This window comes from Leishmania mexicana, chromosome 30 (assembly GCF_000234665.1).
Source record: "Leishmania mexicana MHOM/GT/2001/U1103 complete genome, chromosome 30".
Taxonomy (NCBI): domain Eukaryota; phylum Euglenozoa; class Kinetoplastea; order Trypanosomatida; family Trypanosomatidae; genus Leishmania; species Leishmania mexicana.
The window spans coordinates 432,469-455,668 of NC_018334.1; the positions used below are offsets into that span (position 1 = coordinate 432,469).

The following is a 23,200-nucleotide window of genomic DNA, read 5'->3' on the forward strand; positions in this document are numbered from 1 at the left end:
CGCGGTCGCCGGACACTCACGCCTGCTTCCGTCTCAAACGTACGTCTTCTTTTCGAGGAGGCGCCTCAGCATAAACAGCTGGAAGCTGAGCATGATCAGGAACGCCAGCACCTGGAAGATAGACCACCACAGCACTCGTTCACTCGCGGCCTCTACGGTGTCGCGGTGGTCCTTCTGTTGGTTTCGAATCGACACCTGCAACGTCTTCAGCTGCTGCATCGACCCAGACAGCGCCCGTATTTTCTGCTCGATCGGGTCCAGCTTCGACGCATCCACCGCATAGTTTACGTTGATGAAGGTGCGCAGGTCAAAGTTCACGTTCTTGGACGTGAACATCGTGTTCGAGTTATCAAAGCTGATGATGATGTTGCGGGGCTGGTCGGATGCCGCGATGGAGAAGCTGCCGAAGGCGAGGTCCTTCCAGTGCATCAGTTCCTCATTGGTGCCACGATTCTTGATCGAGACCGGCAAGAGGTATTCGGGGTGAAGGGCAAATTGAAAGTGAAGCTCTCGCCCAGCGCCGAGGCTTTCGCTAATGATGAAAATCTCGCCAGCGCCAATCTCCGTGATGAGGGCCGCCGAGAGCACCGCTGCAAAGCAAGCGCAACCAACTAGGGCGACGAGCAGCCGAGACACGCCCCCGCTGCGCAGCAGCGCAGCAGCAACGTTAGTGGATTTCATCTGCAGAGCCAGAAGACTCAGGAAAGCGCGGCAACGAAATGCGAATGGCCTCGCAGTAGCGCCAAAAGTTAGCTCCGATAAAACACTCGACGTCGTCAGTGCGAGAAGGGAGCAAATGTAACGGGAAAGGATGCACGCACTGCACGTAGGCGGAGAGGCGAGCTGCGTCCGATGAGTTGTGGCTGGCGCAAAGGCTGTGAGCCCAGGGACGGATACGAGCACGTCACGACAACGTAAGGAGGGGGAGGCGAAAGGGAAACAAACGAGCTAGCAGAGAGGAGTAAGGATGGGAGGCGCGCGCGAGAGTGCCTAAGCGGGGACATAACGGGATCTTCGCAGATGAACAACAGTAGCACATGCAGCAGAAGCCCGGTTTAACGAGGCAAGAAATTCAGTTGCATAGCAGTGATACGGAGGACTCTTCCGTATCTGCGCTTTGATCACTGACACGCAGCACCTCCCTGGGGCGCGCTTTCGGAGGGGTCCGACTGCACTCTTTGTGATGACTCGCCGTTACACCGCTCTGCAGGTAACAAGTACGTGATGAGTATCGGCGGCATGCGAAGAAAATGATGAGCTTCACACGCCCGACGCCTCCCTCGCGTCTCCTCTACATGGACGTTGAGGGCGAAGGAGCGGGAGGGGTGGTGCGCGTACCGAGTGCACTGGTTGCGATGAGAGAAGAAAGAATATGATGTCGCCGAGACGCGCGACAGACAGAAAGGGCGGCAACAGCGAAATCCACGACAGCGGTGCTTTCGTTTTTTTTCTTCGCCTACGGACGCACCCCTCCCTCCCCCCCCTCCACTTCACCAGTATCCCGCACCGCTGCTGCAGAACAAGACGACACGGACAACCTTGCTCGCACGCCTGCGCACAGCATACCCAATTGCGACACCGCGTCACCGACATGCTGGCGCCGACAAGCATCCGAGGAACACGTCTCTCGCCCTCCAACGGTGCTTAAAACGAGCGCTGTCAGATGGTGCGACGCTTCTCAACAAAACTCCGCAACAGCCACAGCTGGCCACCCGCTGCAACAAAGAAGCCCACGACCTGCATGATGGACCACCAGTGCACGCCCTCACTTGCATGCTCGACAATGGTGCGGTGCTCCTTCTGGTTGTAGCGAATCGACTCCTGCAGTCTGCGCAGGATCTGCGTCTTGTCGAAGAGTGTCTGCACCTTCTTCTCGATTGGGTCGATCTCCTCCTCCCGAACGCCCCGGGTCGGGTCCGTGATGACGCGGATGTCGAAGCTCACGCTCATGGGCGTCAGCGTCGACTGGGAGTTGTCAAACTCAAAGACGAGGTGGCGTGTCTTGTCCGTTGATGGAAGATTGAGGTACCCTTGTGGGCTGTCCTTCCACGCCTGCAGCACATCTCCCGTTTCACGACATCGAACGCGGACGGGAAAAACAAAGTCAGGGTTCATGTGAAATGCAAACAGCAAATTGTTGCCCGGTGGAACGACATCAGTGACGGAGAAAACCTCGGTCGCCTCAACCCCGACACCGATTGCAGACGCGGGAACAGCGACGGTAGCGACCAGAGCATCCAGTAGCAGCACCAGCACCGACACCGACAGCAACGCACCGTGTCTCTTCATTTTGCTGTTGTGGAAGGGGGGAAGGTCTGCGGAGTACTTCAAAAAAATGGCCCCGAAAGCCCGGGGAGAGAGATGTGTAGGTGACTTAGTATCACCTGTTCGGTGCACAGACGTGTACTGTGCGCCTTTAGGGATGCACCGGCACTGATCACGCGAACGTGAAGAAGAGGGCGCTCAGCCGGAGCTTATAGACACGCACCGATACGCAAAGGCCAGGGAAGGGCAACGAAAAAGGGGACAACGAGTAGGTCACAACAACAAATTGCCGGATGCACTGCTGCAATGACAACCGCCACTGCCTGCCCTGCGAACAACAAGATAAGTCAGAGCACCGCTTCATCCGTCATGAGCGACCGCAACGCTGCGCACGCTGTCGTTCAGTTTCCAGGGGGACATCTCCCAGTGGCAGAATAGCGTGGCTTAAAACCCTCTCTCGCTGCTCTTGAGGTTCAGCCAGCACACGCGGTGCGTATGATCCTTGAGAGCGGGCCAACGCGACACACATGCCAGGAAGCGGTGAACGATACCGCACTGCCCACGCGCCAAACGCCGTCGCCCTTCCCCCGAGTCCGTCCAGGCGAGACTGGCTGTTACCGCTGTGCGTTCTGCGACTACGAAAAAAAAGAGGCGCCCGTGACGGTGTGCACTCGAATTTTTCTCTCGATCGCAACCACAACACGTGGCGTGCGAAGAGCGGAAAACAAAACGTGGAGGTGACCGTTATTCGACGAGTGAAGGATGGCGCACACGCATTCAGTCGTGGAGGCCGTGGAGGAGAGACGAGGGCGATAATACAGGGAAAGAGGAGGGAGGGCTAAGATCCGGGCCGTGCACACAAGGACATGTCCCTACGACATGCTATCAGACATTAGTGGACGTGAGGCAAAGAAGGGGGAAGCGGGTACGATGCCATGTGGTCAGCCATGGGCGTCCTCCGACGCCACCCCCCCCCTCCCCTCCCCTCTCCCCGCCCGCAACTGAAGAGAAGAAAAGGGAAAGCTGCCAGAGATATAAGCCCGGAGAGCGGAGAGCGTTAGCAAGAGAAATCACATCACCATCGCCAAACGGTAAAGACCAGGGACAAAGCAAAGGCCTCAAGAGCACGCGCCACAAGTCGCTGGCAGCGCAATACGGACACAGAAAGGTGAGGTACATGACGGCAGCTGCTGCGCGGACAAGAACCACATCGCGAGCTTCAACGAATGGGGTGATCGCCCTTTTTTTCTATGCTTTCCGCGCCCTTTTCGTTTTTCGTATCGTCGCCGCGGATGCCGCGTGAGGCCGTCGAAGAAGGTGAGGCGGGATATGAACAAGCGCGCAACAGAAAAACAAACCAAGACGGGAGGAGGGACAACAAGGCTGTACACGTGTGTGGGTGTGTGCGTGTTGTAGCCGTGTCGCGGCTACTCCCTCCTCGCCACAGCGAGCCCTTACGATGGTGATGATGATGAGAGAGCCAAGCACGCGCACATGGAGAAACCAACAGAGAAGGGCGGGGGAGGGTGATAGGGGAGGAGGGAAAAAGCAAGAGAGAGCTCGCAGAGGACCGCAAAATGATCACACACACACACAGGCAGTGAGAAGATGTTTTAAAACGTGTACAACACAACACAGAAGGGCAAAGAGCTGCACTCGTCCGTGTCGCTGCGCGTCTCCTCTCGCCGTCTCGCGCGGATGAGTTTGCGCGAGTCTCACCAGCCATAAAAGACGAAACGACAAAGGAGGCAGACAGCAGCGGCAGGGAGCCGAGGGCACCGACACATTCGTCGCCATCGTGGCCACTTTTTTCTGGAAGGAGCTGATGTAAACCGGTAAGTGACATCCATGCGGTGCCCCGGTTCAGCCATGTCGTACTTTCAAAAAAAAAAAATAATAATAATAATACCGAAAGTGAGGCCGCAGACACCCTTGCGAGCTCTACAGCAGAAATTCAAAAAAGAATATACATATCGACTCTTTCGTCACTGCATGAGCAGCTCGTGGATAGTGCCATAGTGCACCTTCACACCAATCTTCATCGCATCCTCATCCACCTTGAACTTCGCGTTGTGGTTCACCTCAGTGCACCCCCTCCCAGGGTTGTAGCACCCGATGCCCACGTAGTTCGCAGGTGCCACCTTTGCAAACTCGCTGAAGTCCTCTGAAGGGGACATGCAAGCGGAAAGCTCCACAACGTGGTCTGTAGAGGGCATCACCTGCGTAAGCACTCGCATCCCCACGTCGTACGCGCTGTCCGCGTTCACCGTCACATCGTAGCCAGGGAGCCACTTGAAGTCGCACATCGCACCGAACGATCCGCAGATGCCGTGAAGCACGTCAGCGACGGCCTTTTTGGCATCCACCCGCACCTGTTTGTCCGTGCAGCGCAGCGTGCCCTTCAGCGTCACCCTGTCAGGGATCACGTTGTAGCTGTCAGAGCTAGAGGCTATCGCGGTGATGGTCACGATTGGGCACTTGGACGGCGGCATGCGGCGCGATACCACCTGTTGAAGGGCAGTTACGGCAAGGCACGCAATGGCAATAGGGTCGATAGAGCTCTCCGGCATCGAGGCATGCCCACCGCGGCCGACTATCTCCGCGTGTAGTGTGTCACTGCTGGAGAGAATCGGGCCCTTCCTCACCAAAACAGTGCCCGTAGGAGCCTTCTCCTCCGGCATAATGTGCTCGGCAAACACCATCGCCACGCCCTCCATGCAGCCCTTCTCGATCATCATCTTGGCGCCACCCGGCGGCACCTCCTCCGCAGGCTGAAACAGCAGGCGCACGGTGCCTTTGATCCGCCCCGCATCCTCCAGCAGCAGCTTTGTCGCGCCGAGCAGCATCGCCGCGTGCGTGTCGTGGCCGCACGCGTGCATCACGCCCCGCTTCCTCGACGCAAACGGCACGTCCGTCAGCTCCTCCACAGGCAGCGCGTCGATGTCCGCACGCAGCGCAACAGTCGGGCCGTCGCCAGCGCCACCCTTCAGGTCAGCAACGACGCAGTTGCTCTCAGGCTGGCTGATGTGCAGCCATTTCCCCTCCGCGTCCATCTTCTGCAGCTCACCCATGATGTAGGCCGCCGTCGGCTGCTCCTCGAACGAGAGGTCCGGGTTCTCGTGGATGTAGCGGCGCCAGGCAACCACCTGGTCGTAGATCTGCTCCACACGGCGGTCGAGCTCCTCGCGGTTGATGGCCGGCATATTGTCAGAAGGAAAAGCAACGAAGGAACAGTCACCGTGTCTGTGGTAGATGGGTGCACCGAAGGACAGATCGAGAGAGTAGAAGAGGTCAAGACGGGGGAGAGGCACACAAACAAAAGAGTGTTGGGAGAGCAACGCTGGAGAGAAGGCAGGCGCGCACACCAGACAACTTGTAGGACTATTCTGATGGGGCACCCCTTCAGCAGCTACGGATGTACTGCAGCGGGCACGCTACACTCACAAAAAAAAAACGAACAAACACGAGTAGAGAAGCGAAATACTGTGACCGCGTCAGGCGGGGAGGGGGGTGTGCGTGAAGATGGAAAGCCGTGGCACTTGTCCCTTTTTACGGTTGCTGTTTCGAGGGGAGACAACCGAAAACAGACACAACGCACCGCGTGAAACCCGGTGGTGATGACGGAGATGGCGCAAGGCACCCACGCACGCACGAGGGAAAGAGAGAGAGAACGGCACAGTGTGAGCGGAGGAAGCGATATAGAAAGAAGCAGCAGAAGCGCATCGGAGCATGGGTGACGACGGTGACTCGGGGAGGACGCGGAAGCGGCCCACGACCACGTCCGCATGCTGTGAACGTGTGCATACCCGTTGACCAGTTGCAGACAAAGCATCTCTGCTATCGAAAGTCACACTACGATGAAGTTGAACGGCTGCTCGCTTCTCTGAGCAACGCCTGAGAGGTCAAGCGAGAACGGCAACGATGGAGGTGGGCAGTCCTTGTATTGGCGCTTTTCGATGGCGTAAGTTGGCGCCCATGCGCCTCCCGTGAACGGGAACGGGGACAGCGAAAGAAAAATACGGATACATGTGAGTAGATACGGGAAAGCCAGCGATGTCCCTCTGCGTCAACGTGAGAGAGGGCATTCAGTGGCTACAAGGCAGTGTCGCTGTGAACAGAGTCCTCGTTTTCATCTCTTCAACGTGTCCACTACAGCATGAGCAAGTCAACAGATACACGCATACGACCAAAGCTCACCTACCTGTGCTGCACGGCGGCTGTGCCAAGCAACCGGCACAGCCAGCTCCGCTCGCCGTCGCGCAATCAAGCGCAACCCCAGTGCGTGCAGCGCAGCCCAGGTCCGCGATTACGCTCGGCATCACCGCAACGCAGCAGAGGCGGACGAGCCGTCCGTGCACGCGCATATTCGTTGCATCGTCGACGCGATGCGTAGCGAGCTGGCACACAGCTGATCACCATCACCACGAGCCTGTCCAGCACAACCCTGTCCGCCCACACCAGCAGTCCGCAACCGACACCACCCAGGGGCAGGCTGTAGGCTGCTTGGCTTCCCCGCAGAGGTGGTATTAGTGGGCCCTTGACGCCACGCACTGCGCTGGCCGGCATCCACAGGGGCTGTGAATAAAGCGAGACAATGAACAAGGCTGCTGAAAACGTCCCGGCATAGCTGACAGAAGTACCCCGGGCGCGCCTGCGGTATCCGTCTCGTCCGGCTGCGTCAGCTCCACATCTGGCAGAGACTCGGTGCTTTTTTTCGCAGAGAAGCAAAAGGCGGCAAACAAGTAGTTCACCCCGCCCGCTCGTTGATGAACTTCATCACGTCTGCCATCACCTCATCTCGGCACAGCTCCGTCAGTACTTCGTGCCCGGCACGGTGGTAGGAGGCCAGATGCTTGTCCAGTGACAGCGCGTTCTCGAAGAAACACTTCGACATCTCTAACGAGCAGAGCTCGTCCTTCTCACCGTGGACGATAAGAAAAGGAAACTTTGCCGTTGACGCGGCTTCGGCGGCGCGATCCTGCGCATTCAGCATCTCATCGACGAAGCGCGCGCGAAGCATCGCGTTGGAGTAAAATGGGTCCTGCTGCACAAGTTGCACGACAGGCGTGTTGTAGCTGACGAGTTTGGGGTTGAGCTTGCGCACCGGCACCTTCGGGAACCACTTTGAGAGAAAGCCCGCGAGCGACCGCATAAAACGGGGGACGGGCGTCGACAGCCCCAGAGCTGGGCCGCTCAGGACGACCCCGCGGAAGCCGCTTGCATCCCTCTCCGCCACCAGAACGGCAATGAGCCCCCCCATCGAGTGCCCCATAAGAAAGGTTGGCTGGCTCTTGAGGGCCGGGTACCGTGTCTGAATGAACAGAATGAACGCGCAGACGTCGTCGACGAAGTGCGTGAAGCGCTCAACGTATAGCCGCTCCCCTTCGCTCCCACCAGTGCCTTGATTGTCCATAGAAAAGACAACGTAGCCCTCCTGGTTGAGTCGGAGCGCGACGGAGTCGTAGCGGCCGGTGTGCTCGCCCAAGCCAGGCACGATAAAAATGACGCCTTTAATTGGCGGGGTCGGGCAGCTGCCACCGTCACCATGCGGCCACCACTCGTTGAAGTGCAACCACAGGTTCTGCGCATTTTGCATGTAGTGAGGAAAGAGTTGTGGGTCGGGTGGTGCCCGACCTGGGGTGGCGTACTTGAGGCGGTGACCGCCAGAGCAGCAGCACGGCATCGCGTATAACGCGGTAGGTGAGGAGGAAAGAAAACGGGAAGAAAAAAACGCAAAGCAGGGCCTGTGCAGAGGCACAGGCGGAAGCATGGTACTCAGACACTGAAAAGGGGTTGAAGCGGGAGGGGGGAGGGGACTGAAGAGCTGCGTCGTCAACGAAAGGAGTGCTGTTCGCTTCCTGAGCCAAGACGAGCGCATGTGTTCGTCCTTTTGTGAAGCAGCACCTCCCGCGCGTGTTGCGTGCCGTGGCGACGGGCAAATAACGATGTGTGAAGAGGCGCGGTCGGAAGGGCGGCAGAAAGAGAAGATGTGGATGAACATCCGGCAGTAAACGGTAGAAAGAGGGAAGCTTGGACCAGAGAGCCGTCAAGCCGTCACCTGGTGGCATGCGCTGCCTTCCAACGCCTCAAGCGCCTCCCCTCTCAGTCTCTCCTCTGTCGGAGTAGATTTGTCGATGGTCAGCAGGGGAGGCGAGGCGGAGAGCATTCATCACATCGATGATGCCCCCCTCCCCTCCCCCTCGTTGCGTTACAGACAGGGGACGCTCAGTGCAACGGTGCTGCGGAAAAAATGGCACTGGATACGCGACACACAAAGACACAAGGGTAAAGCGAGCCATAGGTATAAAAAAGGTCAGTCGACGGCCCAATGATCCGCGCCGTCGCCACACTGCCTATGCCCCCCCCGCCTCCCTCCCACGCTAAAGCTCACCAACACCCCGTTGAGAAACAGCTGCCGACGTGGCAGCGCTGACGCAGCCCTCTAGCCACACGGCGAGCTGAGCAATCTGCGCACGCCGCTGCTCCCACTCCAGAAGGCGCCGCTGCAAGTACCGCCTCCGCTTCGATAGCTCCCTTTTGTGGGCCATATCCTTGGTGGGGGGCGCCAGTGCCAGCTGTGCTTCGATGGTGGCGAGCTCTGCCTTCTCCGCTGCAATCAGACGTGTGCGGCGCTTGTAATCGCCGAGCGCGTCCCTTGCCCGAGCTCGTAGGGCGGATGAGTCGCCGGTGGAGGAAGGAAGGCACAGTGGAAACAGCGCCGCATCACTCGTTTGGGGCGCAGCTGATGTGGATGAGGAACGCGACGATGAAGACGAGGAAGAGAGCAAGGTGGTATGCGCTGACTGCACACCCCGTCGCGCCTTCCTCTCTGGGGAGAGTACGCCTGCATGCTTCTTACCCCGCTGGCACCGACCCGCAAAGCTGAGAGGCATGCGACCTTGAGAGAGGATGGCGTTGCCGAGGGTCATTGCAGGAGGCCCATCGCACCGCCGCCGCGCTCTATGGCCTCGGTGTGCTCGTGGGTCAGGAGAATCGACGCAGCCAGGATCCTCGGCGCGGGGTGCGCTACTGGACGAGTGAGTGAGAGGGGCAAGAGGATCTACGTGGCGGTGAATATCAAAACCGTAGTGCGTCGGTGGCGACGGCGATGCTGGAAAGACTCCCTCAGATTGCAGAGGAATAGCTGGTGAGGGGAGTGCGGCGGGTGCTCGTGGTCCATACTCGACACCGGAAGGCTGAGCGGCACCTTCAGCGCAAAACCTACGGAAAGCAGCGCACGAAGGGGACTCGACCGCGGCCGGGACAACGTAGCTTGTTGGAGGAGCACAATGAACGCTGTGATACGAAGGCACGGCGCTTGCGCTTGGCGTCACAGACCCCGACGGCGGGACAAGGGTGTCCACGGTCCGCCACCCACTCCTCGTCGGGACAAGCTCTAAGGTCCAGCTAACCGGGGCACCGTTTGGGACGGCGTAGCAAGGAACTGCTGCTGGCCACACGTTTGGCGCACCGGCAGGCGACATGCCTCGACCAGGCACCGTAGAAACGGGAGGCGGCGCAGCTTCCTCCCGCTGATGAGCGACATCCGGTCGTGCAGCCGAGCGGTCACCCTCGCTGCTTACGCGCGGAGTAGCACGCTGCAGTGGCGTAGGCGACTCGCAGTTGGTGCCCACACCAGCATCCACGCGCACCGGCAGAGCGCATGCCCCGATTCGGCCGCTTGTGTCTGTCGAACGCCAAGAGCTCATCACTTCCTCGTACGAAGGCGGCGGTGGCAGCAACACCTCCATGTCGGCAGCATGCTCAGGAGCTGAGGCTGCTATCGACCGTGCCGTTCCGGCCGCCTCACTTGGGTAAGACCTCCGGTCAGGCTCAAGAGGCGCCTCAGGAGACGCTACAGGGACACTGAGGCCCCCAGTGGGAGCGTGACGGTGGTGGCGAAGGGGTATCGGTGGTCGAAGACACGTTGAGGAGGCCCCCGATGTCTTTGCAGAGACGTCGAGGGTGCTGTTCTCGTTCGAGGCGATGACGCTGATCTTCGGCTTCACTACCTTTGCGTCGGCACCTCGGCGCCATGCCTCATACTCCAGCGCATCTGCAAGCCCTGTCGGTGACGCCAGCACGCCGTCTGTGACGTGACGCAGAAACAGGTGCCGCAGCAGCGCCGGCCTCGCGTACCCTTCTGCCACGCGGCGCATTCGCTGAGCCTTTGCGCGACGGGAGTGCCGGTCGCGCCAGCAGTGAAAAGCGGCACGCACGGCATGCGCCCGCACGACGGACTCAAAGAAGAGCTCCGCCATTCGCAGATGCTCGCGACTGGCTTGGCGTCCTCCCAAACGACCGCGCCAGTGCGCCAGGCATCGACGCTGCAGGTGCGGGGAGCTCGTTTCCCTCTCCCAGTGCAGTCGTATCAGACGGAGGCGGCCTAAGAGGGTCCATCTCTTGTAGTACCTCTGAAGAAGTCCGCGACGCGTGTGCCTCGACTGGAGAGACACGCACGTGACCTGAAGCCACCATACGTACCATCTCTGTCGAAGAGCCTGCTCCGTGCGCATAGTCACAGTTGATAGGACACTTTCGTACGTGAGCAGCTGGCACGCACGGCGCTGCATCGCCACTCGCAGCCACTGAATCCACGCATAGCGCAGATGCAGTTCGTCGCAACGACTTTGCTGAGCTGCAGTCCACGCGACTGGCGTGTGAAGCATCAAGACGCTCACAAAGAGGCGGCCCCCTTTGCGTTGAAGGGCAAAGCGTTGCCACTGACGAAATCGTGCATCTCGTAAGTTATCCGCCGACGCCTGAGCCGCTGCCCGTGCGAGTGCCCGATGTGTTGACGTGCGATGCCACCACTCGAAGCACTCCCGGGTGAGAGCCGTTCTCGTCCTCGCCTGCATCTCATCGAGTCTGCCCCACAGCCTCCTCCGCGCATTTTTCCACCGCTGCCATGTAACAAGCGCACGGTGGCGAAGATGCCGCGCTCGCAGCGCCTCGAGCATTCTTCGCTGTTGTGCACATTTCGTACGTCGATCATAGCGCCACTGCCACGCGCGGAAGAAGAGGTACACGAGGTTGCGCTGGTAGTAGCCCTCAGCGAAGCATTCGGAGCGGAAGCGCTGCTGCGCATGGCGTGCTTGCTGCACCTGCCATTGCGTGAAACACTGCTGTAGCAATGAGGAGCGATGCACTGCGTGCGCAATCATGAGAGCTGCCGCATCCGATAGCACCGCCACACTGTTGCCTCTGCCTGCAGAGGTAGGCTGGGTGTAGACATGCTGCGTCCATACACCCTGCACCGGGGACGTCATCGGCGAGCCAGTCTCGCTCCCGCCGTGTTCCTGGCGGTGAACGCTGCCGGCATCTAGTGCGGCACGTCCGCTGCCATCTCCCGCGACGACTCTCAACACTGGCCGTTCTGGTAAAGCCGACAGCTCGATGGATGTCTTCCCATAGTCCTGCCGTCGCTGTAGGTGATGTGATTCACCAAGCTCTGAGGCGTCCACGGTGAGGTCGCCGCGGTTGTCACTTGTGTGCACAGGAGTCTCGCCATTCGAAAAGGAGGACGTTGGGGCGGAGACGTGAACGGGCTTTGACACCTCCAAGACGCGGCCATCCTCTCCCCCTGATGGCTGCGAGTCTCCCGCGGCTCCCTGTTCAGCCGAAGCAGCGACGCCGGCCATCGAAGGCACAGCGGGCAAGTCCTCGAAAGCAGGTCGAAGAAACGGCAGAGGGGACGACATGACGCATCGAGGCAGCTCCCGGGTAAGGCGCAGGTGAGCAGGTGAGCCCTGTTCGTCGGCAAACAGTCATGCCAGGACGTTCAATGACACCGATGGCCGTTTCCGGGTGGAAGGATCCCCACCGTGAAGAACATGAAGATGAGGAGGCACTGCAAGCTGCGGCTCTTCTCGACACCTCTTCTACTCGTAGCTTCTATGGAAAACCAGAGGTTACTGACGCGTACGCTTGTGCTCTATCACTGTGCCCTATCTATCTGTGTCGACGCACATCCGCGTGTGCCTCTAGATGTCTACGCGCCTTCCCTCCTCTCTGCAGAGTTTTAGAAGGGCGCAAGGCGCGGATATGTGAGCAGCAATGCACTGTCCTCTTGGGCAGTTGAGGCGCAGTACACACGAACCAAGCGAGCCTTGGGCATATGCGCTTGCTCATGTAAGAGGTGGTGAGTCAACGAACAGGAGAGAGGCTCATCGGGAACAGAGAGGTGAAGTCGATAAGGGTCAAGACGCGCAGTGAGCACAGAGGTACCGCGTCGAGGGCACAAATCGGTGCGCTGAAGACTGCGCATAGAAAAGGAGGGGGTGGCCATCTTTGATGAAGGGCGCGGCGCAGTTTCAGAAGACGTTGGAAAACGGCCGCAGATGCGCAACACACGCCCGAAAGGCGGGCGCCACAATTGCCAAGTCCCGTGCGATGGCAAAACGCGGCGTTGAGTTAGACATTGATGACGCGCGTAGGTAGGACTCCCACAACTACGCATGCGTAGCACAAGATACGAATTATAACAGCAATCGAAAAAGAAGAAACACCACGATGACGTCGGGTGGCAGAAGGCAGCGTTGGGGAGGAGATTCACCGAGAAACGAAGATACGGAGCACGACGGGTGGGAGGGAGGAAGGGAGGGGGGAAGACGCACCAACTCATGGAGACACACTCCAGAGAAAGGAGAGACGTTCGCCGAGTGGTGCCCCGAGCCTTACCCCCGTGCCGATCTCTCTCTCACACTCTCTCGGCATTGAAGATAACGTTGCGTTTCCGTTTCACCGTACCTTTCCTCACTATTGCCGTTGGTTGGTTGGTTGGTTTCTTTTTTTGTTTCGGCGGCCGCTGCTGTTCCTGTGGCGAGCGTCCCCTGCGGGCCGTGAACTGTGCCGACACATTCACACGCGCTGCGGAGGGGGGGGCTAAACCGTGAAGGGGTGCGAGAGAGGCAGAGATCACAGCGGAGAAGGGGCAGGCGTAGTGTCACGCACTTAGGGAGAGAGGGAGAGGGAGGAGGAGGGAGGGGCGGGGTTCGAGTTCAGCGGAGGCCACAAAAAAGGGGTGTCAACAAAGCAGAGGAAAGAATAATGGCGACGACAGGAACAACAACGAAGTTTGACACATCGCCACCCCCACAAGGAAAAGAAAAGGGCGGGGCGGGGGGGTACACTTGGAGAACCGTAGAAAAGAAAAGAGCACGGAGGCACGTATTCCGTACTTGGGTCCATGCCGCAGGCGAAGGGTGGGCCCGTTACAACGCAGAATGAGCACGCAATACGATGTGGCGCCGTCTGCGACAATCCATAATGTCCAGCAGAAACGTCGCCACTGAGAGTGAATTGTATGCTCTCTTGTACCTGTGCAGGGGTTGTAACGCACCCACGCGTCAGCGCCACACACAAAAGCGGAGGATGCCAGTCGAAGTACAGACGGAGAGATAGAGAGAGAGGGGGGATGCAGTGACAGAAAATAAATAAAAGGGAGGGAACGAGTGACACAGAGAACACGACGAGAGGAGGACGGTGGGAGAGAGAGAGGGAGAGGGAGAATCAGACGACTACACGCTTATACACACAGACACACATATATTATACATAGACAACTATTTATATACATACCTAGTCACATATACGTGTACCGCACAGTGGTGGGGAGGAGGAGGGGGAGAGGGGTGCGCGCGAGTGAGTGAGAGAGGCATCGAAGAATAGTCATAAAGCTCATGTTTCTGTGTCTCCCTCTCTCTCTGACCGACTCCCCCCCCACACACACACGCACGCCTGCGAGGAGACAGACACGCAGACCCAAGCAGGTCGCGGGACTTCCAAACCACGGAAGCAACAGCCTTGGGTCGTGAAGCAGAGGGCATCGAGAAGACGGATGGGGGGAGGTGAGAGGAAAGGAGAGAGAAGGAGAAGCCTAGGCAAGACAACTATAACGAAAACAAAAGAAAAAAGAAGCGTCAAGAGACAGTCCCGCCCATAAACGAAGGGGCTGACCGGTGTATGCGGGCAGCGCATCAGGTAGGTTCGACTGCCGTGAGGAGCACGAAGATGCCTGTGCGTGTCATGACAGGCAAGAACAAAAAGAAAGAGAGGGAGAGACGCTTCCGTGCATTCCAGTCAGCGGCTCGTTCCATGCGGTGCATGTGAGAGTGCACCACAGAGTGGCGCGTGCGCCAAGCGCCGCTCAGCAACTGCCGCGGAGGAGGGCAACGTGAAACGGAAAGAAAAAAAAGAAGCGAGGGAGGGAGAGGTAAGTGCTTCCAACCTCGATGAACAGATGACGTACCCACGCACACAGACCTCCCGCTCCTTCATACAGTCACGCACACAAGGGTCCAACATATACAATAGTAAGACAGAGGCACAAGAGAAGCGTACAAAAAGAGAATGAGAGGGGGTTGAGGCAAAGAAACAGATAAACGAAAACTCAAAAAAAGGCAGAAGAGCGATGGTGACGTGTCTGTGGGGGGGGGGGGCGATGGCGGCGTGGGCAGACTCAAGAACCCTCGAGCAGAACGGCGGTGATACAGAGAGAAGCCAACAATATACAAGCAAGGGGTATCCGACACGGCAAAAACCTCACGTATAAATGGGAGTGGGCAGACACAGGTAGGCGCACGCACGTGCACATCGACATCAGTACAGCTTTTTCGGGTGAAGGGTGAATATAAGGGGCGCGGCGAGAGCGAGATCCCGGCTTTGTATCGGGGGGTCCCGTCACCGCCGTTGCAGTCATGCAGCCCTCATGGAGAGAAACACATCGGGTGAGTGCGCTTTTTCGATATGTGCACTCACTCTCTCCAGCAGACCCTGCGGCGCCTTTACCGCATCTCTTCTTGCAGATGCGCCTCTGTCGCGAGCAGCTGTTCCAGTGGCTGACGCAGCAGCTCCTCCGCCTCCTGGCGCAGAACGCGATGCTGCAGGAGTCGGTGGCTTGACCGCTGCGTCACTGCCGTGTCAATGCGAATGTCGCCAACGCCGCCGACTGGCCCGGAGAGCGTAAGCAAGCTCTGTAGGATGAGCTCACTCTGGCGGCGCCGCCTACAAGGATCGCCGGCGCTTTCCTCGCGCGTGTCAAGCTCGCGGCTGCAAATATAGATGATGCAGCTCTGATTCGCCGCGCTCAGGTCGACCTCGCGCAGTGACCTCACCCTCGCCAAAGAGGCAGCCGTGCGGAGGCGGGTGCAGTTTCTGAGGTTCACGTACTGCAGTGATACACTCTCAGATAATCCCTCGAGCTCGTCTACACCGCTGAAGGACGCGTCCACGGAGGTCAGTTTCAGCAACTCGCCTAGCGGACTCAAGCTGTGCAGCTGCTGGCACTCGCAAACGGTAAGGTGACGCAGCTCGGGGGCGCACTGCGGCAGCCCAGAGAGCGAGACCAAGCTGCTCTCACCCAAGTCCAGCTCCTCGAGTTGAGAGAAGGAGGAAGCGGGCGACGGCATGACGGTGCTCAGAATGGGATAGAGTAAGATGCGAGCTAGAGGCGCAGAAGCGTCACCTGTCGACATTAGCTTTTTTGAAGCGGACAGACTAATCTGCTCGTCAAGGATGGCAGGTGCCGCCACTCTGTCCAGAAAAACGCTTGAGATCTCAGTAGCACCGACCGCGCCATGGGGCTCGAGCAGCGCGGCAGACGCGTCCATCGCGTGGAACAGCTCCTGGACGAAGCGGCATCCGCGCAGAGACAGCCGGCGCAGTTGTGAACACTGCGTCAGGCTTCCCAAATCTCGCACACCGGAATAGCTGCAGTCCAGGTCATGTAGGTTGGGGAACGTTGCCAAGTCCCCCACGTGCAGGACAACGCCGCACCAGCGCATCGACACGGAGGTGAGGCGCCTGCAGGCCGAGTAGTTCCCACGCGCGTCCAAAACGCGGCAATCAGACACACGCAGCTCCCTCACCTCCGGCAGCTGCGACAGCGCTGCCAGAGAGCGCAGAGAGGCACAGCGACTGAGGCTGATGCACTTGAGGCCCGACAGCGGCAGTAGCGACTCGAGACTCGTTAGGGCCTTCACGTTGTGCAGCCGCAGAACAGAAACGCTTGTCAGTGAAGGCAGCGGGAGGATCAGAAACTGTGTAAAGGACTCAAACTTCTCGAGGTGCGTCAGCTGCCCAATGAGCTCCATGGCTGTCTTCGACATTTCCTTTCGATTTGGTGTTACGATGAGCGAGCGCAGGCACGAGATGCCAACGTCGGTGCGCTGAAACGGCGGCTGGGTGAGGATGTGCAAGATGCTCTCAAAGCCCGCCGGCGGCGCTTCCCTTGCCGTCGCGGTCGCGGAGGTAGTCAACGACAAAGGTGGGTGGCAAGACGCCACCCGCTTCACATTTACCTCCATGGTCATTGGCTTGCCATCCTCGGTGAACGGCCGCGTCAGCCACCATCCCAGCTGCCGCAGATCGGCCTCCAGCTCTTCCTCCGCACCCGACAGGCTGTGGTACTCACAGCTCGCCGTCCAGTCCCAATACACGTAGAGGTCGCTGCGGTGGCGGGTGGACCCCTCTGCTACACGAGTGCCGGCTACTGCTTCGCGAGCGTAGCGCAGGTGAGGGTGTGCGGCGGCGCAGCAGATGGACGGGATATGCGGCGTGTACTGGAGCACATCGGTGACCGCTGCTCTGGAGAGCTGCTCCATTGAACGCCTCGAGCTTTCCACAGCCACGGCAGACGTGGCGGTCGCATTCATGCCTGCACTTCCCTTTGCCATCGGAGTTGGACGCATGTGCGAAGCACGCCAGTCGTCGCCTTGTTCTGCTTTGGCGTCCTAGCGACTGGGATGGGGGAAAGGTCGAAGGAGGAGCGGCGGCAGCGAAACAAAAAGGAGAGAAGAGGAAGCCGAGGCAGCTTAACGAGTGTGGGCTCCGCGCAGATGTTTCACGGGTCGTGATGAGCGGTCATGGGTAGAGGTACCCGCTGGGGAGGAGAAATGGCGGCGGAGGCAAGAGGGCATGATAAGCAGCAACAGGACGCACATGGTAAGCCATAGGTGCACAAGAGGTGCGCGTACAAGTGACGCGGGGGTAAGCTTTTGACACGGCTGATACCGTTGCGTTGCGTTTCGTTTCGCCTCTCTCATTGAGCCGCGAGTGCGGCAAAGACAGCAGCGGGGGCGTGAGACCATGGCCCCTTATCACCCTAGTAAAATGTGCCGCCCGCTCACGCCGCTCGTCGTCTTCCATTTCTGTCTATGTCCATCTCGAAATAGCGCACGCTTCAAAGACGCAGAAGGGATCACTGCCCACCATTGGATGTGCGCACACGCACGGTGGAGCCCTCCCTTTCCCCACCCCACCTGACGCGTGCAGAGACGTTACACGCCGCGCGTCCAGGGAGAGCTGCCTGTCGCTCACAAGCAGAGGCGCACAGGAGGAAAAACGATCACGCCAGTGGAGACGGCAAAACGGGTCGAGGCAATGCGTAGCCCAAGAAGAAGAGAAGGAGGAAGAGAGGGGGAGACCAAAAAAAAATAATAATAATAAGGTGTGCTGGCTAGTTGATGGGGCAGTTGGATAAAGCAAAGTGGGGTTGGGTGCGCGCCCTCTTGTCTGCCGCTCGCCAGCCGCTGGCAATCGGAGGGAGGGGAGGGCGGTATTTCTCGGAGGTATGCGCCGTCGTCTGTTGCCGGATTGATGGGCGGGTTGTGTTGCACGCTATCCATCGACCCTGGCCGTTCTGTGGGGCGTCTTGCGAGCGAGATGCACAGAAAAGGAGAGGGGCTACGTGCGGGGCCAAAACACGCCCTTGGCGCTTGACGCAGAGCGCTCCAAGCAACCAAGACGAGGATGGCTTCCTGTCAAGCACGAGCAGAGCGAAGGGCCGGAGAACGGGTGCTTCCTTTTTTTCTTTCGCTTACCGACGACAGAGCACTGCTGCTGTGACGCTGGCGCCGGCGATGCCGAACACCAACGCGTTCCAGATCAGCTGCCCACAGAGGCCCTCACTGCCATGTCCATTCAGTGGTGCCTCCGTGGCAGCAGCAGATGGCGTGAGCCGTCGCGGACCTGCCGGAGAACCCTCCATCCACTGCTCCAGGAGCTGCACTGCCATATCGGAGTGCCTCGCGTCCACGAACGCCTGCGTGATGTCTTGGTTCACGTACTGCAGAATAAGTTGCCGCCCGCCTGGGTGCACGCGCAGGATGAACTCCACCGGTACGAAATAGTGGCTGTTCTTGTACGAGACACACACGCACGGCTCATCCGTGGGCGACATGGTGACAGCTCGCCGTGGAAGCTGCTGCGAAGAAAAGGGAGATGAGCTTGAGGCAGGCGGTGGCACTAGCGCAACTAGATGGGTGTCTTCCTGGCGGTGCAGGAACACGGTGGGCCTACTTGGCAACGAGGGCCTGGGTCGGGGTTTGCGTCGAGCGGTGTAAGAGTCCAACGACGCGTCCTCCTTCGACTGTCACCGAAGTGGCGAGCAGCCAGAAGCGAGCACGGCAAGGAGCAATCAGAGCTTGAAGAAGGGAGCGAGGGAAGCAGGCACCCAAACGCAGCTCACCCAGCACGCCCACGGAGGTGGGAAAAAGAAGAGGAGAGGTGGAGAGCTACGCGGGCTTCACAACGGTATCAACGCAGGCGGGAGGGGAGAGAGATACTTCACGAATAGGGCGCGGGTTCAGTCGACAAGCCGCACGGAAGAGCTGCACGATGCTTTCTACGAGCGCTCCGCCTCGCTCGTCCCTCATTCGGTTCGAATAAAAGGCGAGGAAAAGATGCACCTCGCTATATTCGCTTTCGTCACCGTAGCGTCTTCCTGCCTTAGCGGGGAGAGGGAGGAGGTGGAGGAGCAGGGAGAGGGGAGTGCTTGAGCGGGAGAGCAGGTCGGCGAGAGGAACGGGATCAATACATATGTATACATATATAACAAAGTAGCTCTCGTTTCTCGGCTATAGTGCGAGTATGGGCGACTGTCCGCCCGTACGTGAGAAGATGGCTGTCGTGGGCGTGAAAACGAAGGTGATACGTGTTAGGGAGAGAGGGAGGGAGGAGGGCAAGAGTACAGCACATGTGAGGTGGGAGGGGTCTCCGTGACCGAATCCGCTCGATTAGAGAAGTCCAACACATCGTCACCCAGATGAGGAGAGTCGAACGATGATGAGTGATTCTGCGCGCGTTGCGGAACGAGTTCATGCACCTGAGCACGATCCCTTCCACAGCATCGACCTTATCGCCCCCGTCGGTCGCCGCCTTCGCTACAGCTGCGGTTGGTTCGCTTTCTTTCGTCTGTCGAACTGTTACACAGGTTATCCTTTTTTTTTTCGAAATAGCCCGGGGCGCTGACGCAGAGATACTGAGAGGGATGACAAGAGATAAAGGCTGGGTGGACCAGAGCAGAGCAAGGGCGCTGTCGACAGCCAGTGCATTCACGCCTTCTATTTCTTTCCTTCAACGGCAGGGCCGTCCCACGCCTCCCTCCCTCGTGCTGCTATCTCGTGCCTCTCTCTCTCTCGCTCGCTCGCTCGCTGCATTTTGTTTTCTCTACTGTAGATGACTACACAAACCGTCGCGGAGGCATGAATGGGTACGAGCGAGGTGCAGCTCTGTGCCATCGGAAAGTAACCCCGAACAGAAAAAAAAACGTAAACACACACACACACAGAGAGAGACAGGGAGAGGGGGGAACGAGAGCACGCGTCGTACAAATATAAAGGAAGAGTTTAACGCCGTCACATGACGGCCCGCATCGTCGCCTGCCCTGTCCCTCTTTCGCACCGCATCACCACACCACTTCCTCCCCCCCTCCCCCCAACCTTTCCATCCGGACGTGCATGAGCCCCAAGCGAGTGCCTTGTGAAGCGAAAGCAGAGCGAGGGCATGGTCACATCGATGGAGGTGACGCAGGAGCGAAAAAAAAAAGAGGCGAGCGCATCATCGCAAAACGTGAAACGGAAGACATGCGAATAGGAAAAAAAAACGAAAAAGGAAAAAAGAGGCGCACGCTCACTGATGGCCGCAACTTCTCCGCTCCTGCTCCGCACGCGATGCAGTACCGCCCCGCCCCCCTCCTTTCTCCCTCTCCCACCACATGCAGCAGACAAAAAGAGTCAGACGCCAAGCCGACGGGGCGTCTCGCTAGGCGTCGCTGCCATCTCTACTGACAGACACCGTCGCCCCTTCCTTCTCTGCGCGCGGACGCAGAAAAGACGCGCGGCGAAAGCGCACGTGCCCACATACAGGACCGCCCGCCTGCGCACTTGTGCGAGCGCGTGACACACCCCACCACCGCGGTAGTGGTGAAGAGGGGTCACGGGAGAGGCGGGAGAAGAGAATCGAAGAGGCAGGAGAAAAGAAAAGGGCAGGAAAAAGAGGGCGGGTCGGCGCCGTGTTGTCGCTTGCGAGAGATCAACGGAAACACACGCGGGGATGAAGAAACACCTCAGCAGGGGAGGGGCAAGAGAGAGGGGCAAGAGAGAGAGACGGAGAGAACCGACGGCCTGTTACATATAAATATATATAAGAAGAGAGGCTTCCTCGTCAACTGTGCCAGCTTCACGTCTCACGTGGTGTGGGTGTGTGCGTGCCTGCGCGCTGCGTTCGATCCTACGGAAGAGAGAAGGCAGACACAGAATCGAGGAAGCAGGTAAACAGAAAAAAAGGCAACGCGGTGCAGAACGACGAGGTGGAAGCAACGCAATAGAACTATTAGGTTACACATCATACACGCACAGAGACACACACACGCACAGAGGAAGGGGTCTTTGCCTTGTCGCGCTCCTTGCGCCGATGCGGGTAAGACATAGCAGTGGGTATTTCGCAAGAAAAGAATCTCTGGAGGTTCCTCATGCGCTCGTGTACAACTATCAAAGTGAGTACACACCGAGCTTCCCCCTTCCTACGAGCTCTTGCGAAGTACCACGGCAGCCACAACAGCGGCCACGCTGAAGGCAATCGCGGTGCTGCGCCAACGCCACTCATCCTCCTCGGCGTGGCGCGCCTCAGCGCGCTTCAGCAGATCGGCTTTCTCCGTCGCGGACACGTCGGCGCACCACTCCTCCAGCATCTCCATGGCGTCCTTTGAGTGGCCGGCCTCCTCAAAAGCTTCCGTGATGTCCTTGTCTACCAGCGCCATGAGGACGGCCTTGCCGCCCGGGTGCTCCTTCGTCACGAAACTCTCGGGGACCATGTAGTTCTTCCCCTTGAAGTTGAAGTGGAGTGAGTTGATGGCAGACATCCTGATCTCCTCGTGAGGTGGAGCGGTTGGAAGAGCGACTAGAAATGACGAAGTGCGCGGCAAGCGAAAAAAAAAAAGGAAAATGGGAAGTGTGAGCGTTCGGAGGTGGTGTTGTGCGGATGCTGCAGCTGGCGTAGGTGGTATGTGTGTGTGTGTGTCCGGGGAGGGGGGAGCAACGGAGAAACCAGCGTCAGAGGTAAGATGAAGTAGAAGAGACACGGAGCGTCTGCTCTTCGGGCACGGGGAAGGGGCAGCAGAGTCGGAGGAGCCGCGGAGGCTGGATCGCGCTGTCGGCGGAGGTGTTCACTGCCCCCTCTCTTTCAGTTCCCGTGTAAACACACCAGAGCAGAAGACAACAGCGCCCGGGAAGATGATGCGGGGGAGAGAGGGGGAGGGGAGGGGCACCTGGGCGCAGCAAGTTAGCGTGAGGACAGAGTAACCGGACCGGATGAATTCAAACCACCTCGGCTTCGCGGACGGTCGACAGGAAAGCGAGCAGCGGCAAAAATACACCCCTACCGATGCATGTGCGGTAGCCTCTTTCTTTCTTTATTGTTTCGTCTGCTTCCGACAAGGCAACACCGCGAGCACAAGGTGGGGGAGGGTGGTGGTGGGACAGCGAGAGGACGCAGGCCGTGCGGGTGCCGGAAGCACACTTATGCGACATGCGTTGACAAGAAAACGCTTAGGGGTGTGCTATGGGGAAGAGCGAAATGCGATGAAGCGGGAGCAAAATCTCGCCCTGGAGTGGACGCCAAACGGCGATGGGAGAGAGGACCACAGGAGCTGCCATGTCGAATACAGAGGCCCGGCAATGCGATGCGCTCGTGTGAATATGGGCCATCAGGGACAGTGTGCCACCGAATTCGCGTAGCATCACCTCCTCTTGGTGACTCGAAGGTACACAAACGCAATGGATGCCATCAAAGCAGTGGCCACGGCAGGCACGAACAGCTTCGGTTTCGAGGGCTCTCTAGCGGTCGTTGGTGCGGTAGCCGCCGGTGCCGCCGAGACTGCTGGTACTGCTTTAGGCACTGCGGGGGTAACTGCAGCCGCTGGTAGTGACGCCTCAGCGACTGACCCCGCCGTCTTCACCTCTTCCTGCGCTGGGGGAGCCACTGCGGACGGGTCAGGCGGGATGCCAAAGTCATACTCTGCATCCAGCCACTCCTCCAGCATTTCCACGGCATTCAGCGAGTGATCAGCGTCCTCGAATGCGTCCGTCATGTCCTTGTCGACGTAGGGCATGATTTCATCGCTTCCGCCGGGGTGTTCATGGTCGATGTAGTCCTTCGGAATCAAGTAGCTCTTGCCCCTGAAGAAGAAGCGGTAGAGAATATTCTCCGGCATTGCGTCGTTGTCCCGCTGGTGGTCAGCGTAAAGATCAACGTGTCGGCGTGTAAAGGTGCCGGTGCACGAAACAGGTAGGCGTTGCCGGCCCGGGATTATGTCCGCACCGATAAATCTCGCTGTAGATGTGCGCGTGCGTCTGTCTCTGCGATCCGTGTGCCATGAGTCTCGAGAGCGCAGCGACACATTAGCAAGAAGAGTCAGCAAAGATATACGATCAACGGGGAGGGGAAGGGGGGCACGATCCAGAGTTTACGTGAGCAGCGTCAGGTCTGTAACGAGAGGAGTGATGCAGGGTGTCACCACATGACCGTCTCTCTGTGCACATCAGCTGAAAACCGAGGAAGCGCAGCGGCTACCAGACGCGTGCGAGAGCAAAGTGCAAGATGGACACACGTGGGGTTTTGTGTCGCGACTGCAACCACACATACAGTGAGAAGCAAA

General features: G+C 58.8%; 9 protein-coding genes across 9 annotated transcripts; all 9 read right to left on the bottom strand.

The window, feature by feature from the left end:
- Positions 1-33: 33 nt before the first annotated feature.
- On the bottom strand, positions 34-681 carry LMXM_30_1110 (conserved hypothetical protein; the record flags this gene model as incomplete). Its single annotated transcript, XM_003877579.1, has 1 exon — positions 34-681. The coding sequence occupies one exon, from the start codon at positions 679-681 to the stop codon at positions 34-36; it is 648 nt and encodes a 215-aa protein (XP_003877628.1).
- A 978-nt stretch (positions 682-1,659) lies between these two features.
- On the bottom strand, positions 1,660-2,289 carry LMXM_30_1120 (conserved hypothetical protein; the record flags this gene model as incomplete). The annotated part of the gene is made up of 1 exon (XM_003877580.1): positions 1,660-2,289. One exon carries the CDS (start codon positions 2,287-2,289, stop codon positions 1,660-1,662), a length of 630 nt encoding a protein of 209 aa, XP_003877629.1.
- A 1,961-nt stretch (positions 2,290-4,250) lies between these two features.
- Positions 4,251-5,468, bottom strand: LMXM_30_1130 (putative N-acyl-L-amino acid amidohydrolase; the record flags this gene model as incomplete). Its single annotated transcript, XM_003877581.1, has 1 exon — positions 4,251-5,468. One exon carries the CDS (start codon positions 5,466-5,468, stop codon positions 4,251-4,253), a length of 1,218 nt encoding a protein of 405 aa, XP_003877630.1.
- A 1,544-nt stretch (positions 5,469-7,012) lies between these two features.
- Positions 7,013-7,948, bottom strand: LMXM_30_1140 (putative monoglyceride lipase; the record flags this gene model as incomplete). The annotated part of the gene is made up of 1 exon (XM_003877582.1): positions 7,013-7,948. One exon carries the CDS (start codon positions 7,946-7,948, stop codon positions 7,013-7,015), a length of 936 nt encoding a protein of 311 aa, XP_003877631.1.
- Positions 7,949-8,645: 697 nt separating this feature from the next.
- LMXM_30_1150 (conserved hypothetical protein) lies at positions 8,646-11,966 on the bottom strand (the record flags this gene model as incomplete). The annotated part of the gene is made up of 1 exon (XM_003877583.1): positions 8,646-11,966. One exon carries the CDS (start codon positions 11,964-11,966, stop codon positions 8,646-8,648), a length of 3,321 nt encoding a protein of 1,106 aa, XP_003877632.1.
- Positions 11,967-15,050: 3,084 nt separating this feature from the next.
- Positions 15,051-16,940, bottom strand: LMXM_30_1160 (hypothetical protein, unknown function; the record flags this gene model as incomplete). Its single annotated transcript, XM_003877584.1, has 1 exon — positions 15,051-16,940. The coding sequence occupies one exon, from the start codon at positions 16,938-16,940 to the stop codon at positions 15,051-15,053; it is 1,890 nt and encodes a 629-aa protein (XP_003877633.1).
- Positions 16,941-18,082: 1,142 nt separating this feature from the next.
- On the bottom strand, positions 18,083-18,445 carry LMXM_30_1165 (hypothetical protein; the record flags this gene model as incomplete). Its single annotated transcript, XM_003877585.1, has 1 exon — positions 18,083-18,445. One exon carries the CDS (start codon positions 18,443-18,445, stop codon positions 18,083-18,085), a length of 363 nt encoding a protein of 120 aa, XP_003877634.1.
- Positions 18,446-21,067: 2,622 nt separating this feature from the next.
- Positions 21,068-21,406, bottom strand: LMXM_30_1170 (hypothetical protein, unknown function; the record flags this gene model as incomplete). The annotated part of the gene is made up of 1 exon (XM_003877586.1): positions 21,068-21,406. The coding sequence occupies one exon, from the start codon at positions 21,404-21,406 to the stop codon at positions 21,068-21,070; it is 339 nt and encodes a 112-aa protein (XP_003877635.1).
- Positions 21,407-22,282: 876 nt separating this feature from the next.
- Positions 22,283-22,756, bottom strand: LMXM_30_1180 (hypothetical protein, unknown function; the record flags this gene model as incomplete). The annotated part of the gene is made up of 1 exon (XM_003877587.1): positions 22,283-22,756. The coding sequence occupies one exon, from the start codon at positions 22,754-22,756 to the stop codon at positions 22,283-22,285; it is 474 nt and encodes a 157-aa protein (XP_003877636.1).
- Between the last annotated feature and the right edge of the window lie 444 nt (positions 22,757-23,200).